Source organism: Clinocottus analis, unplaced genomic scaffold (assembly GCF_023055335.1).
Source record: "Clinocottus analis isolate CAN_PGR_092001 unplaced genomic scaffold, fCliAna1.0.p SCAF_5, whole genome shotgun sequence".
Taxonomy (NCBI): domain Eukaryota; kingdom Metazoa; phylum Chordata; class Actinopteri; order Perciformes; family Cottidae; genus Clinocottus; species Clinocottus analis.
In genome coordinates, this window is record NW_027176207.1 from 17,088,478 (window position 1) to 17,102,738 (window position 14,261).

At 41.1% G+C, this 14,261-nt stretch overlaps 1 protein-coding gene across 5 annotated transcripts in view; it reads left to right on the plus strand.

Annotated features, from left to right (window-relative positions):
* cadm1a (cell adhesion molecule 1a) overlaps nt 1–14,261 on the plus strand; it is a 342,257-nt gene that overhangs the window by 302,622 nt on the left and 25,374 nt on the right. For 2 of the 5 annotated variants that reach the window (XM_068600532.1, XM_068600533.1), the window contains 2 exons: nt 3,319–3,408; nt 11,408–11,440. The exons of 1 other annotated variant lie outside the window; for it this stretch is intronic. In XM_068600532.1, coding sequence (XP_068456633.1) covers nt 3,319–3,408; nt 11,408–11,440 — 123 coding nt within the window. The remainder of the gene's footprint in view (nt 1–3,318; nt 3,409–11,407; nt 11,441–14,261) is intronic. 2 more of the 5 variants (XM_068600534.1, XM_068600535.1) reach the window with 2 other exon arrangements.

The window sequence follows — 14,261 nt, forward strand, 5'->3', positions numbered from 1 at the left end:
CTTTGACATGGTGAAATTAACATCCATTTTCATAACCTAAACGAAGTGGAGTTCCTGTGCTCACATGGACTTCTTTAACTCCCCGGCTTTAGCGGGAACGATTCCGGTCGGGCTCCATCTCGGGGCTTCCTGCGGTCCTGCTCCATTCATTCAGACCAGGAACACAGATTCATACGCCTCATCAGTATACAAGGGCCGAAAAACACATTCTGCCTGTCACATTTGAAAGTCAATAAGCTCCAGTGTCCTTTGATACATTGCACCAGCTCGTCACAAAAAGAGAAATATACTGTACATTCAGACAGTCTTTCTTTTTATCTTTATTTATCTTCTTTTTCTTTTTTTTTACTGCTGATTTTTTTTAATGAGATGCTGACACTGATGATCCCAAACATCTGCTGGACCCTCACATTTCATAATGGGATAAAAACCAATTAGACAGCACCACCCCAGAGCTGGAGTTGTGGCTCTCAAGCATGTGTGAAATTCATCAGCTCAAGCCTCATCTGCCTGCCGACTTCCCAATGGATCATTTCTCCCCGCCTTTGTCTGCACATTGGTGTGTACAGCCCTTTGTATTATCAAGGTTGACTTAAAAAAATTGAATTGTTGGTAGATTAAAAATATATTGCACGGCAACAGAGTTTGAATACTGATCCAGATCACCTGAAGGCCTTCATTAGCATTTTAAAATGTGCTTCAGGCAGAGTTCTGAGGGACTACACGGACCTCTCGGCTTGTTATTTGAATTACTTAATACATTTTTCTTATAGTGCATGAAATAGATGATTTTCAAAAATTGTGAAGGGATTTGTGAAGCAACAACTTCTGCCCTCAAGGAAGACTACTTTTCAACGATAAACAACCTCTGTAACCTCAGGGATACATCGTACTCGACAAAGTGCAAGGTAACTTTTATTACCTCCGATGTAACTTTGGGAAGAATTGCATTTTCAATTCAATGACTGTCATTGTGAAAACACCGTCACTGGGAACGTCTACTGGAACACCTGGGAACAATTTCTGCTGTACATTCAGTGCTGCAATAACAATAGATGTGACATTTTACTGTTCACCGAGCTGCAACCCTATGGTGCAGAGAAATGAAGCGCAAGTGCTAAAACAAACTGCAGTTCCCCGAATGGCCTCTAGAGGCTGGTTCCATTTCAAAAAGTGAGTCAACCCACAAAGACCTCCATGTTCGAATGCCAAAATACAGCAGAAATAAACACGTTTACAACCTAGCAAAAAAACAAGAAGGTGTTGTTTTGGCTGCACAGATGATACTTGTTCGTAAGATCAAGTCATTGTTGGTTGTGGGTCTCTTCACGGGCACAAGTACAAAAATAGAACTATGCCCGCCTTAGTAGTTTTAGTTAAATGGAGCAAAAGCACAACTAACTTTCTATTGAATTTTGTCCAGCTAGTAATTGGGATTGTAGCTTCTAACTGGTTAGAAACTCAATCAAACACAGGCATTTCATCTCATGTGACATGCTGTACCCAGCGGTAGGCAAATTAAGTGCAACCATTGGCAAACTAGCAATAAGTGTCCAAGACACTGTTTTTAGAAATGTTGAAGCAACCTTTCAAATGATTGCCAAAAATCCCCCTTTCACAGCCATTGGCAGCTGGTCTGTCTGTTATTGATGTTAGTGTGAATGTTTTTCCTTTTTTTTTTTTTTAAAGCAAAAACACCTCCAGTTTTGTCATTTGCAGCTTGTTCGGTTTTATAGCCCCTGTCGTGTGCATCCAATAAACTGCAACATAACCGATGCAACCTACCGTGCGCCATCACATAACCAAATGTGACATTGCACACTGCTTGTAACTGCTAAAAACAGCACCTTCTCTGTCTCCCGGACATTAATTTCCTCCCGATTCTCAATCCATATACTTTCGTCACCTTCTTGTAATGCAGTATTTCATTAGTCTCTTCTAATCAACAGCCAAAAACCTATTTTTTTCAGCACATTTCAATAACCCTAAAACCTTGTTCAGTCCATTTCCAGGCAATCAGAGCAGTATGGGAGGTCTTTTTCCAAAGCAGCACTGCCAGCGGCTTCATATCAGTGCAGCACCACCACTTCAACAAAGAAAATGTCACTTTTGATATCTCCCCCTGGTCATTGTCAGACTGGGGAGTCTAACCTGGATAATGAAGTAAAAAAGGAAAAGCTGTGGGAGGAAAAATGCTTTCTGGTGAAAGTTTGTGTACTCAACAAACCTGCCGGATGCTGTTAATTTGTTTTCATGCCTCCGTGCAGGCGACAACCGTGGCCGGAGGCTTGATGTTTACGGGTTGTCCGTCTGTCTGACCAACCTTCCTGTCCGTTCTTGTGATTGTGATATCTCAGGGATGCCTGGAGGGATTTTTTTCAAATTTGATACAAACATCCACATGGACTCGAGGATGAAGTGGTTCAATTTTGGAGGTGAAAAGTCAAAGGTCAAGGTCACTGTGACCTCACGTCCGCTCTATTCTCGTAAATGCAATATCTCAGGAACGCTGCGAGCGAATGTCTTGTTTTGCCCCCGAGAGTGAACTCATAACAAATGCGAATTGTTGCAATTTCACGCAAATATCTAGTTGGATAAAATGATGAAGGGATGGCATTTTGGACAGAAGTGGTCGTAAACCACTTGACCGATTGGCACAGCCCTACAACTACAAGGTGGTAATTCTATTTGTTTTTACCATTTGTTTTGTGTCTATATTATTTCCCTCCCTCCTGTTTTTTTTTTTTTTTTGCGCACTGCCATTTATTGTGTCATCATGTTTGAGTTTTAACATTCAATCTAGCTTCTTTTATTTGTTTGCCAGTATCCTCACCAACTTTGTTCTTGGATCTCCTTGGAGATATTAAGAATGCACAGGCACGTTTGTTTGTCAAGACAGCTCGCTGCATAACAATGACAGCATAAGTACAACACCAGCATGTGTTACTCATTAGACATTTAATCACTTCTAACAACCATGTGCTCGCAAGCATTGTCAGTATTTCATGTCATGGTGTGTAGCCTGTAAGTAGACATAAAAGCGAGGATCTCCCAACAAATCTTTGATTAGCTCAGTCGGAGTGAGACCAGATGATGTGTTGTGTGTACAGTATTTAATGCACTGCCATTACCAATCCATCAGGAAGTCTGCAGCCAGCCTTTGACTATCACACACACACATACAGTGACACACATTGAGCTATTGATTACATATCAAAACAACAATACCATCGCTTCGCAGTGACTTTACTTTATCTTCATGGCTTTTATACTCATTTGTTTCCCCCTTGTTTGTCATGTATGTGTCCTCTCATCCAGATGCTCCCTCCACTACCCCTATACCCACCACAGCCACAACCACTACCACCACCATCACCACCACCATCTCCTACCCTGAGGCCAATCAAGGTACAGTATCACCCTTGCACAATCTGTTTATCTTTGTGTGTGTGTGTGTGTTTGTGTGTGTGTGCTCCCTTATCCCCTGCACAGCCTTGAATCACTCCATATATCTCCATCCTCATGCTCGGTGGCAATCATATTCATGTTTTCCTTTAACGCTGGGTAAAGGACACCCAGGTTCTGTCATCATTAACCATTTTTTAAAAAAGCTTTTACAGTTAATTCCAAATTCATTATATTCAGAACGGAGAACTTTTTCCACATTTGTTCTTCAACTGTTCTTAAAGGATTATAGTCTGTCCTTAGAGGTTGTCTTTAAAGCAATAACGCCGTCATTGCGGACATGTTGTGCCCACCCTTCAGTTCCCTCTCATGTGTCGCCCTTTGTCTGCATAGCGTTTCGCTGAGCAATACTTGCATTATTTCCATGCTGTGTCTGCCTTTTCTGTAGCATATTATTGAATGCATGCTTACAATCTGGCAGCTGCTACATTTTTAATATAAATGTATGCCCAGAAATGTACCAAACACAGCACAAAGAAAAGAAAAAACAAAACCCTACATGCAGGCAGAGGGCATGGTCAACACCACACGCTTCTATTGGGCAATATGGGATTATATTTGTATGAGTCTACACATTGTTTCTAAAGGAAAGTCATAACCATTCATCATCGTATGGTTGCCAACGTTACCATCGGCAATGCTCATTATGATTTTCTAATAAAATACAGTTCTATAAAACATTTGTTAACATGGAAACATGATGGATAAAAAGAGACTTTGATGGACCAACCTCATCTATTGCAGTCACGAATAATGAGTAATTACAGTGCTCCTCTTTTCAAATAAGTGTGTAGGAGTTTACGGCTGTTTTTGATTGAGAGGACAAATAGTAGGCCAAGGCCCAGCTTGTGTTGCTTTGTTATCAGTGTGCAACCCTCTCAGAGCAACCTGGTGGCTTTGTTCCCCAAATCCTTTCACAACGAGGTTTTTCACACATGGTTTATATTTTTCCAGCAGCAAACTACAAACCTCTCCAGCACACAAGAAATACATCCATTACGGTTCTAAATAGTAGCGTGATATCCCCCGACATGGCATGATGGGAAAAGCTAAAGCAAACAAACAGAAGGCTGTACACCATGGATACTGGGTTGGCTATGGTAATTGTATGAGTTTGATAATTGGTCTATAACACTGCAGACTCTCGCTTTTTTTTTTTTTTTTTTTATGAAACACATCGCTCATTCGTAAAGTAAATTATAGATCATACTCCAGGTGGGTTGCGAGCGTACCAGTGGGGATGAACAATAACTAAACATGAGCGCTTGAAAATTAGGCCCTTTTGAAAATGCCAAATTTTATCTTGCTCTTTCAGAAACAGAACTCTGGGCTATTGTGAGTGTAAATCTCCAAAGGGTGTAGATAGAAAACATCACTTTATGCCTCAACTCTGAGCCCCAAATGCAATCAAAGCCTCTCTGACAGACCGCTCAATTGGAACAAATCTCACGAGGTTGGCAGAAATCACAGGCATTGTGCTTGATTATGCCATCTGATTGGATTAAAGAGAATACCTGTCTATGCAGGTTTATTGATAGCTGCTTTGCCTCAGATCAAAGAGTCGGGAGTCCGCACAGGCCTGTTCTGATTATCCCGATTCTGACTGATTAACATTTGGATCTCTGCTGGTTATTGCTAATGTGCCCGCCGAGGATAAAAGAGTTACTTTATGGGGTAAATCATAATAGCAATATTTCCTGAAGGTTACTAAAACAAAAATGTGTTAATTAGGCTATGATTGAAGTGAGATATTTTTGTGCTAAAAAAAAATCTGAAATAAACAAACACCCAGAAGATTCCCTTCAGATAAAGCCCGTTAGCTCTGTCAGCACTTTTGCAGTAGTTAGCGCAGTTAGCGTCATTGTTGAGAGTCTAATTTTAACTTCTTCAATTAGCCAAACAGTTATATTAAAATATATATTGCTAACACCTAATTCCATATACAATCCATATAAACATAGTTATAATGCAATGTAATCTGCGTAAATCACAGTATAATTATAAACACACAAAGTATCATATTACTTAGTAATTTCTGGTCACTTGCTGTTGTTTATCAACTTTTGTGTTCTTGTGGATTTAACGATATGTTTTCCCTTTAGTTAAACCAACAGCAACTACTTGGATTAATTTCTAATCACTCATGTATTACTATGGAAATTATAATGCACTATGATGCTAGCACAAAAAAATGCCAGCGAGTGACCAACAATTATAAAGTACTATGTACTATACATGGGGGTTGTAGAAAATAGTCACCTCTATAATTTCAGAACATTTTTGTGCAAAAGTCCATGCAAATCCAAAACGCTAGCTCTGACTCTGCTTTCCACTCTCCAACCACCTCCATACTTAATGACAGAGTAAGATAAGATGGAAAAACTGAAAATGATTGTGTACAGTGTGTTGGCGAGTTATTTCAGTCCCCAGTGAACAGGACGTGCGCTGAGATGTGTGGACTCCACCTGATAAAGCAAACCTCACGCCTTCAGTGCCAATATTTTCAGGTTAAAACAACCCACTTACAGTTTTCTTCCAGATGTCCTCTCTTTGCTTTCAACTATCAGAGGAATTCCATTATAACTGTGTATATAGATTGAAGGCAGACTCATATGGCCATAATTCACTCTGCCAGTTGATTTCATTTACCCACAGCGGTGCCGCCCACCATCAAATGAATCTATCAGAGTGGGGTTGAGATTTTTTTTTTATCTATCAGTTACCCATTAGAGGGACAGAACAGAGCACTTTAAAAAAAATCTATTAGAGCTCCAACACATGGCTCTTAAGTGCTTGGCAGGCTTTTGCAAGTGACATGGGGAAATGACAATAGCTATTTTCACTACTAAATGCATTTCTTAATTGAGATCTGGTGCACACTAAATTCTACAATTACCGAGAAATATTATTAATTTCCATTCACAGTCTCCCTTTATTCTTCATAACATCGTTCAGGAGCTGAATGTTGTGTTTCTCTTTTCTTGTGTGCTTTGCTGCATCCTGTTTTTTCTGCCGTTTCTGTGTCAGTGTGGAGGAAAGATCTTTGTTGAAAAGCAACATTTTGTGCCGCACACTCTCCTAAGGGGCCGCAGTCTATTGCTTTAGTGGTCGTCAGGACCAAAAGGAGGTATTTTGTCAAACACAAGCCCAAAAGTACAAATGCACTGCTGTTTTTTGTCGTGATTCAACGTGCGTCCTCTCATACATTCTAGCTATCTCATTACCTCAGCTCTCGCTCCCTCATCAACACAATATGACTAATCGTTCCCTAATTCAACACACCGCCGATAGAACAATGCCACTTAAACCCTGAATGAGGAAAAAAAGATAATGGATGTGTACCTTGTGCAAATAAAACAATCATCTCCAAGGCTAGCATTACGTTTAATTGATGAAAGACCATAAGCGGGGCTGACAACCAATTAATTTAACCCACAGAACAACAAAACAGGCAAAGAAGGGAAGCAAAACAAATATCTTTTACTTTTGTCTGGGTCTTAAACCACATAAACACCATCTGGTGAAGTGTCGCCACCTCACATTGTCCGGACTGACACACGCACACAATGCGCCAGATAATGTGTGATATTGTTCCCACTTTGCTCAGTTTGATTTCTTCTCTTGTTTTAAAAGTGGAGCCGCCAGCCTTAACTAATTTGATTATGGTCAATAACAACACAATAGGTGCCGTCATGTGACCTGTCACACTGAAAGAGCATCAATGATAATATAGCACTCTTACAATAGGATATCAATGATACATAGCATTGTCTTTTACAGGTATTACTATGCTTCACAGTGACCAAAATGAGATGAAACTCATAAAAAAGGGCCAGGAGGTAATCAGCTAGCTGCACAATATCTGAAAAGCAGCACCAGTCACAGCCATTTCACTCTGTATTTACACATGTGCTTATAATAAGTACCGTACAGCTCTTAGACTACATGGAGTGTGTTAGAATGTGTTTAAAAAAACTGCTTAAGTATACATATACATTACACGGACACCGCCTTTTGCTTGAAAATTAAGCCAACACCGAAGTGCCAAAATCTGCAGTTTCTCAATTGGCTACTCAAGGCTGCCTCTGAAAGAGCCCCATGTTCAAATGCCCTGCTTGGAACAAGTGAAAAGCCTGGTACAAAATAACAGCAGCAGCTAATATCCTGGATCATGACTGCACAAAGGGTGAATTTTTATATAACCTATTTGGATTAAATATTGTTCGGCTATGTCCTCTGCTGCGTCACCCCGAGTCACCCCCCGCTCCACCGACCTCTTTGGATAAGCAGGATTTTAGTTTGGCTCAGTCCGAATTGTAACTAACACCGTACAACAAAAACGATTAGTCGATACATGCAGTTAGCTCCTCGGGATTCAGGAGCTAAGTTTCCCCGTTTTTTTTTTTTTTAGCAACATTCAACAGCTGTTGCAGGGTGAAATCTATTGTTGAAGAAGAGAGATCGGCTGCCCGTTTCTCTATCAACTGAGCTCCGTGGGAGACGGCAAAATGCTGGTCTACGTAGGAAACCACAAACAAAAGCCGAAGTAGGGAAGACAGGTTCGAGAAAGTGGATCCAACAAAAAAGTAATCTCACTGCCAGCGGGGACACCCGGGCAGCCTGTTGGCATTTTCAACGCCACAGGGTTCCACCTAATCCATTTCTGCCAATACAATTATGATTGGCATGCAGTTATCGCTGCATGTTGAGCTGGATGTCATGTCACAGTGAGTCACCAAAGGGCTCACGGGAAGTGCGGCAACTAGTAATGGAGCTGATGTGACCGCATCATATCTGTGAATGTCAGCGAGAACACTGCCAATGTCTCTGTTGACCTGTGAAGCTGGAGATGGAGGATGAGGAGGAGGCTGTTTAAAAATGGACAGGCAATCACTCAGCAGCAGACATACTGAATGGTCCCACATGGCTGCCACCCACAGTGTAATGAGGGTTACCAGGCCATGCTGGCTTTCTGTTGACTGAGGCTTGCAGGGACAGAGGATTCATTTTACATTTTAAAGCCAACCAGCACCAGTGCAGCCATCGCATGGCCTCTGGACTATTCTGTTAAAAATATATCCAATCCCTTGAACATACTGCAGACACTCATTTCCCCATTTTAATTTGATACGAGGCCTTACTTCATCAGCATGTACTTGTGTTGACGTGGACCCAAGCACTGGCCTTTTAGTCTTAATTGAGACACGTGCTCTGTTTTATTTTCCTTACATTTTTGTGATAAAGCACAGTGTGTAGCATTCGGGCATGAAAGGAGGCGACTCAAGATTGTTTTCCAGCATTTATTTTCGACTGCAGAGGACAATACATAACCCATGAATTGCCCTCTGGTATCTCTTTCTGCATCGTTGCTCCCTCAACAAGGCAAAACGGCTTCATTCCCTTTCTAAAAATATATACATTATTTTGACATTACAGTTGGCAGCCTGCTCAGTTTTGTGTATAACATTTCTGTGTACTGCTTTACTAGTCAAGAGCTTTTTAAATGAACAGAAAAAAACACATCCAACCTAAATTAAAACAAGAAATCTGAAAACCATGAAAGACAATATACAAGAAGAAAAACATATGGTGGGCAAAGTAAGCAGGTGGGTAGCTGGTTGTGTTTCTTTCTGCACATCTTTTCCTAAAAATGAAAAATAACAGAATTTACTAAAGAAATGGAAGCCAAAGCATTTGCTGCACAACGTTGGTAACATGACACAGAGATGGCTTACCGGATCGTAACAGTAAAAAAAGAGCAATACTTTAAGGTTTACAACACAGACAATTCAATCTCCAGAGAAAACAACAAAATAGTGTCGATAGTGCCGATACCTCCTATATAGATGTAACTACTGTAGAATCTTTAAATATGAAATTGGTCCTTTCTCCTCAGAGCTGCAATGATGTACAAGGAGTTCAAAGCAGGCTGCCGTAAACCAATACATGTCAAGGATACTGTTGCGTCTGAAAGAATGTCAATGCAATTAACATGCAACTGCAAATATCACCCATTATTGATAACTGGTCAGCTCGCTTCCTGTTTGTTACATTACATTGATACAAAAACATTTGATACATTTCTTAATTATCGTGGTAGGTCGATTGGGTAGATGGGCTGTTTTACACTGTTTTGTTTATTGGTTAGGCTTGCCGCAAAGGATACTGAGGATTTAATTCATTTAAAATCAGCTGGACATGTGGTATTGTAAAGCCGGGGTTTAGGTCAACCTGGCTCACTTGCTTACCTGGCTTTGAGTTAGAAGTACTTTGAACACTTTAAGTATGAAATCCCTTCAGTGTTTTTACCAAGGTGTGATTCAACCAAATATGCTAATACAATGTCAGTGTAATGGCTGGCCCGTGGCGTTATTTCGCCCTGACATGTCTCAGCTACTCGAGGACCTAGTAGAGAAATGAGTCCTCAGAGGCCTCGGTAACTCTGAAAGGGACTCAAAGCGGTCTCACCTTTGCGAGATCGTTCCTCGTACCCTGAGCCTCTGGCGGCAGAGCTGAGGTGTGGCATTGGCCTACTGCTCCCCGAACAATTACACATAGCGAGCAGCATTCTCTCTTACACAAACATCTGTCTGTGTCTTAATAGCTTTGCGGCACTTTCTCATGTCTCCGCTGAGACAGAAGGCCGAAGAAACCTAAGGCGCGCTAATGTACACTTAGCCTCTTGAAATAACATTACGGCTGTTGAAACTGTCCTATTTGAACACAATTTGTTTTGATGTATTTTTTTTATGCCTTTGTGCCTATGATTTGACTAAATCGCTGCAATTTTTATTGTGTTAGCAATTGGCACTCATGCAGACACACTTTGTTAATCACTCAGAGAGCAATGATTTTGAGACAGGCCCCATTTGTCAGTGTGCAGGCATCTCTATCAAAAAGGTTGTAAATGGCATGTGTTTCTCCAGGAAGCTTTCAGTCTGGGCAAGTTGCGATCCCTGCTTCTGTTTCCCAGGAGTACAATAGTCTGTAGTCTACATGTAAGTCATGTTTCGTGGGATGGGAAGATGCACAGATCAAACAAATACTGAACTTTTCACCCAGGAGACTGATGTTTGTGTCACATTTGGACTTAAACCAATGTGGACTCACACAACAGTTGTATTACGTAATCTTGCTTAAAGGTTATTTTATTTTTTACTCCAAACCACAATCTTTTCCTCAACCTAATGTAGCAATGTGTTGCATAAATAAACCTAAGCTTATTTTGAAATGTGACTGTATGTACATAACGAGCAGAAACGGCATGTTTCCACTTAACACAGAGGTTTCTTTTGAAAAGACTCCACATGACATGCAGTACCTGACTCAACCAGAACTGATGCTTGAGGGGTCCTTCAAGGGTCAGAGTTTGAAGCTTGGGGCCACCGGCCATGCTGCCTGTAATTAATGTGTTGTGGAGTTGGGGTGTTGGACAATTTTACCCAGTCATCGCGACACAAAACACTTTGTTAAAACTTTACTTGAGGTGCTGCCAGACCAAACATGCTCCTTTTGCAAATAGATGGTGAAGCGTTTTCCAAGTCATACACTGATACATTAGGACAGCCGCACAATGATTTCCTCTTGATAGTTTGTCTTTTCTCCAAACCAAAGCTGCCTAAAGCACATGATAATAGTCTCTTCCATATCTCCTCACGCAGTAGCCACCCTCCCCTCTGAGTGGAACGTCCAGTGTGTGCAATGGAAAGTGTATTTGTGTGTCTGTAAGCTTATGTTTATCTCTGCACTGCCTTTGGTTCCCTTTGATTTCCCTTAAGCCTTATGTCTTTTGTCATGTTCTGGTCTTCTGAATGCTTGCTTATGGGTGTCATTTGTTTTCTCCCCCTGCCCCGCTCCCTCCCTGCCTCCTCCCCATTTCTCTTTTATTTGCATGCTCTTCCTCCTGTTCCACACCTCCCTCCTCAACTCCTTGTGTGCTCAGACACTGCGCCCAGCACTGAACCTGCAGCTCATGGTTGGTATCTCTACTTTCCTCTTTATGTCTCTTTTATTTTGACTTGTATGCTTTCTCTGCAGCATGCTTTCTGTTACTGTTGCACAGTTGACAGTTATGCCGGGCTGCCCAGCCTGGAAATATCATCTGTGTGCCTGGTTTCCGTCGTTTATTGATCCAGCTGACCTGTCTTTTGAGGCCTCAGAGCACCTGTCAAGGAACAGTCGGCTGTGCTTTTGTTTTTGCTGCATTAATTGTGCCACAAAGATGTTTTTGTCACATTCTGTCACTGCATAGAGCCATGCATAGCATAAAAACACCTTTTCTTTTTAAAAGAAAAAGCCTCTCATGCAGCTCGATGGAACTGGATTTGTGGAATGGTTGCACCAACTAACCAATTACAGTGTTTCCCTGAAGGTGTCACAGAGGAATAAAACCCACTCTGAGGCCAGGACTGATTATATCAACAGCATGAAATGATTCTGTGTGGAGGCAAAAATAGACCTCATTTACTCGTTTTCATTAATTTGAATGAAGATGATATGCATCATTTTCTCATTTTGCCTAATTTGCATCCCATTTTTTCATTATTTTGTGGCAGCAGTTTCATAATTAGTGTGAACAAATCCATGAACACTTGGTCACAAACTTTCTATTAGGAATGTACTCAGTTTTGCTCAATCAGGACATTTTAAACTGACCTCCCTTGCTATAAATGTCAAATTAAAGGGCTGTGCAGCAAAAAAAAAAAGGGAGCAAAAAGAAGCAACAGCGAGCCCCTGCTAACTCCCCGTTTGTGGTTATTAATCCATCCAATCAAACATTATATTATGCTTACCTCGGGCGTGGAAAGCAGGTTTATCACGCCAGTCGAGGGTAACTTCTAAAGAAAGGTGTCCAGGAGGCATCCGATCAGATGCCCGAACCACCTCAGCTGGCCCCTTTTGACGCAAGGGTGAAGCGGCTCTACTCTGAACTCCCTCCGGATGTTTGAGCTCCTCAACCTATCTCCCATTCTGAACCCAGCCACCCCAACGAAGGAAGCTCATTTCGGCCCGATTGTAGCCACAATCTCATTCTTTTGGTTTCGACCCAAAGCTCATGACCACAGGTGAGGGTCGGAACATAGATTGACTGGTAAATGGAGAGCTTTGCCTTCTGGCTCAGTTCCCTGTTCACCATAACAATCCGGTACAAACCTCCCCAGCGTGTACTGGAGGTTGCGGTCTGATGAAGCGAACAGAACCACATCATCTGCAAAGAACAAAGATGCAGTTCTGAGGTCTCCAAAAAGGAAACTATCCTCCCCTAGCTGCGTCTTGATCCTGTCCTCGAAAATCACTGACAGAATCAGTGAGAAGGGACCACCCTGAACAACCCTTGGATTATTTGGTCCAACCCAAATATATATATAGGGAGACAAAACATAGAGACTGATTAAATAACCAAAAATCGAGAAGAACACGGAAAATGCCTATTTTTGCCAGGATAATTGTCATAAAAAGCGACATTTTTATATGATCCCATAGCTTTGTTTCTTTCAGTTTATTTTCAATGGATGGTCAGATTTTATCACAATAAAAGATAGGACCAGATGGGCTCAGGGCTTGCTGCGAGGCATGTGAGGTGTAAACAACAAGTGTCTTGCAGAATCAGAAGCAGCCATCTTATCTTTTTAAATTATAAAATGTGATGATTCACACTTACAAGGTGGATCGGTTTACACATAAAAGTAATAGAGGAATTTAAGATGGGCAGGTTTTGCAATTTGGGCAGGTTAATGCAGTTTGAATTTTTTGTTTTACAATTCATGGTTTGAGTCAGAGTGCCTCTTGCACTGAGGGTTTTACAATTAAATTAGCATTTTTAAGCGAGTGCATCCATTTCATTTTACAGTCAGAATCCAATCTACGGTGATGTTTTCACACGATGTACCCAATAACAATGCAATAATACTTTCATCAAATGACTATGATTGATTGGGGATAAGCCCAGCTAGTTCACATTTTCTTTGTTTATTAAAGTGTTTTCTTACTGCCCACTGTCTTGTATCCACAGATCAGTGTTATATATGCTGGAACAGTTAGTAAAGAGCAATCCAGTTAATTCCCATGGAAAATGACATTGACCGTCTCAAGGTGCTTCTCCGCCATAGTGATCGTAGTTATTTTGTGCACACAGTATTACATTGCAATGTATAATCGGCCTCATGGTTACCAATGCTGTGATGAGGCAGAAATATCCCTACGAACAACTAGTTTTGCGTTGGCTTCACATAGTGGGCCAACATATTATCACTCCTAACTCTTGGTAAGTGTCACTAAGCTTCAAACAACGACACTCTAAAAGGTCAATCTCAAGTCACTTTTGGTCGCGTCAGGGACGCCGTGTCAATATGTGCTTCATAGTGTCTCTTAAAAATCAAAATTCATAGGAAGTTAGGTTTCTGCAACAGAACTACTCGGTTAGGAAAAGAGCATGGTGGATGTTAAATTATTCTTACCGTCCCGTTATCATGCAATTTCAGAGATTAGATGATTTGATTTAATTGTTGAAGCACCTTGTTGCATAAATGCAAAAGGCAAACAAGCAAATAAAAAACACGTTTCTTACACAGTAATGCTTAATGATAGCAAGTTCATCTCGATATCTCCCATTTCAAGAAATATTTTCAAATTTATGCATGAATGAATTGAATTAATGATGTAATCAGCATAAATTGGCATGTTTAATAAATCACACTGATGGTGTCGGGATGTGAGGCAGTTGAAGTGCCTCCTGACATGGTGTTGATTTCTTGTGTCAGACAGACACGCCTGCAGCAGCCGTGGGGCTCTCTCCC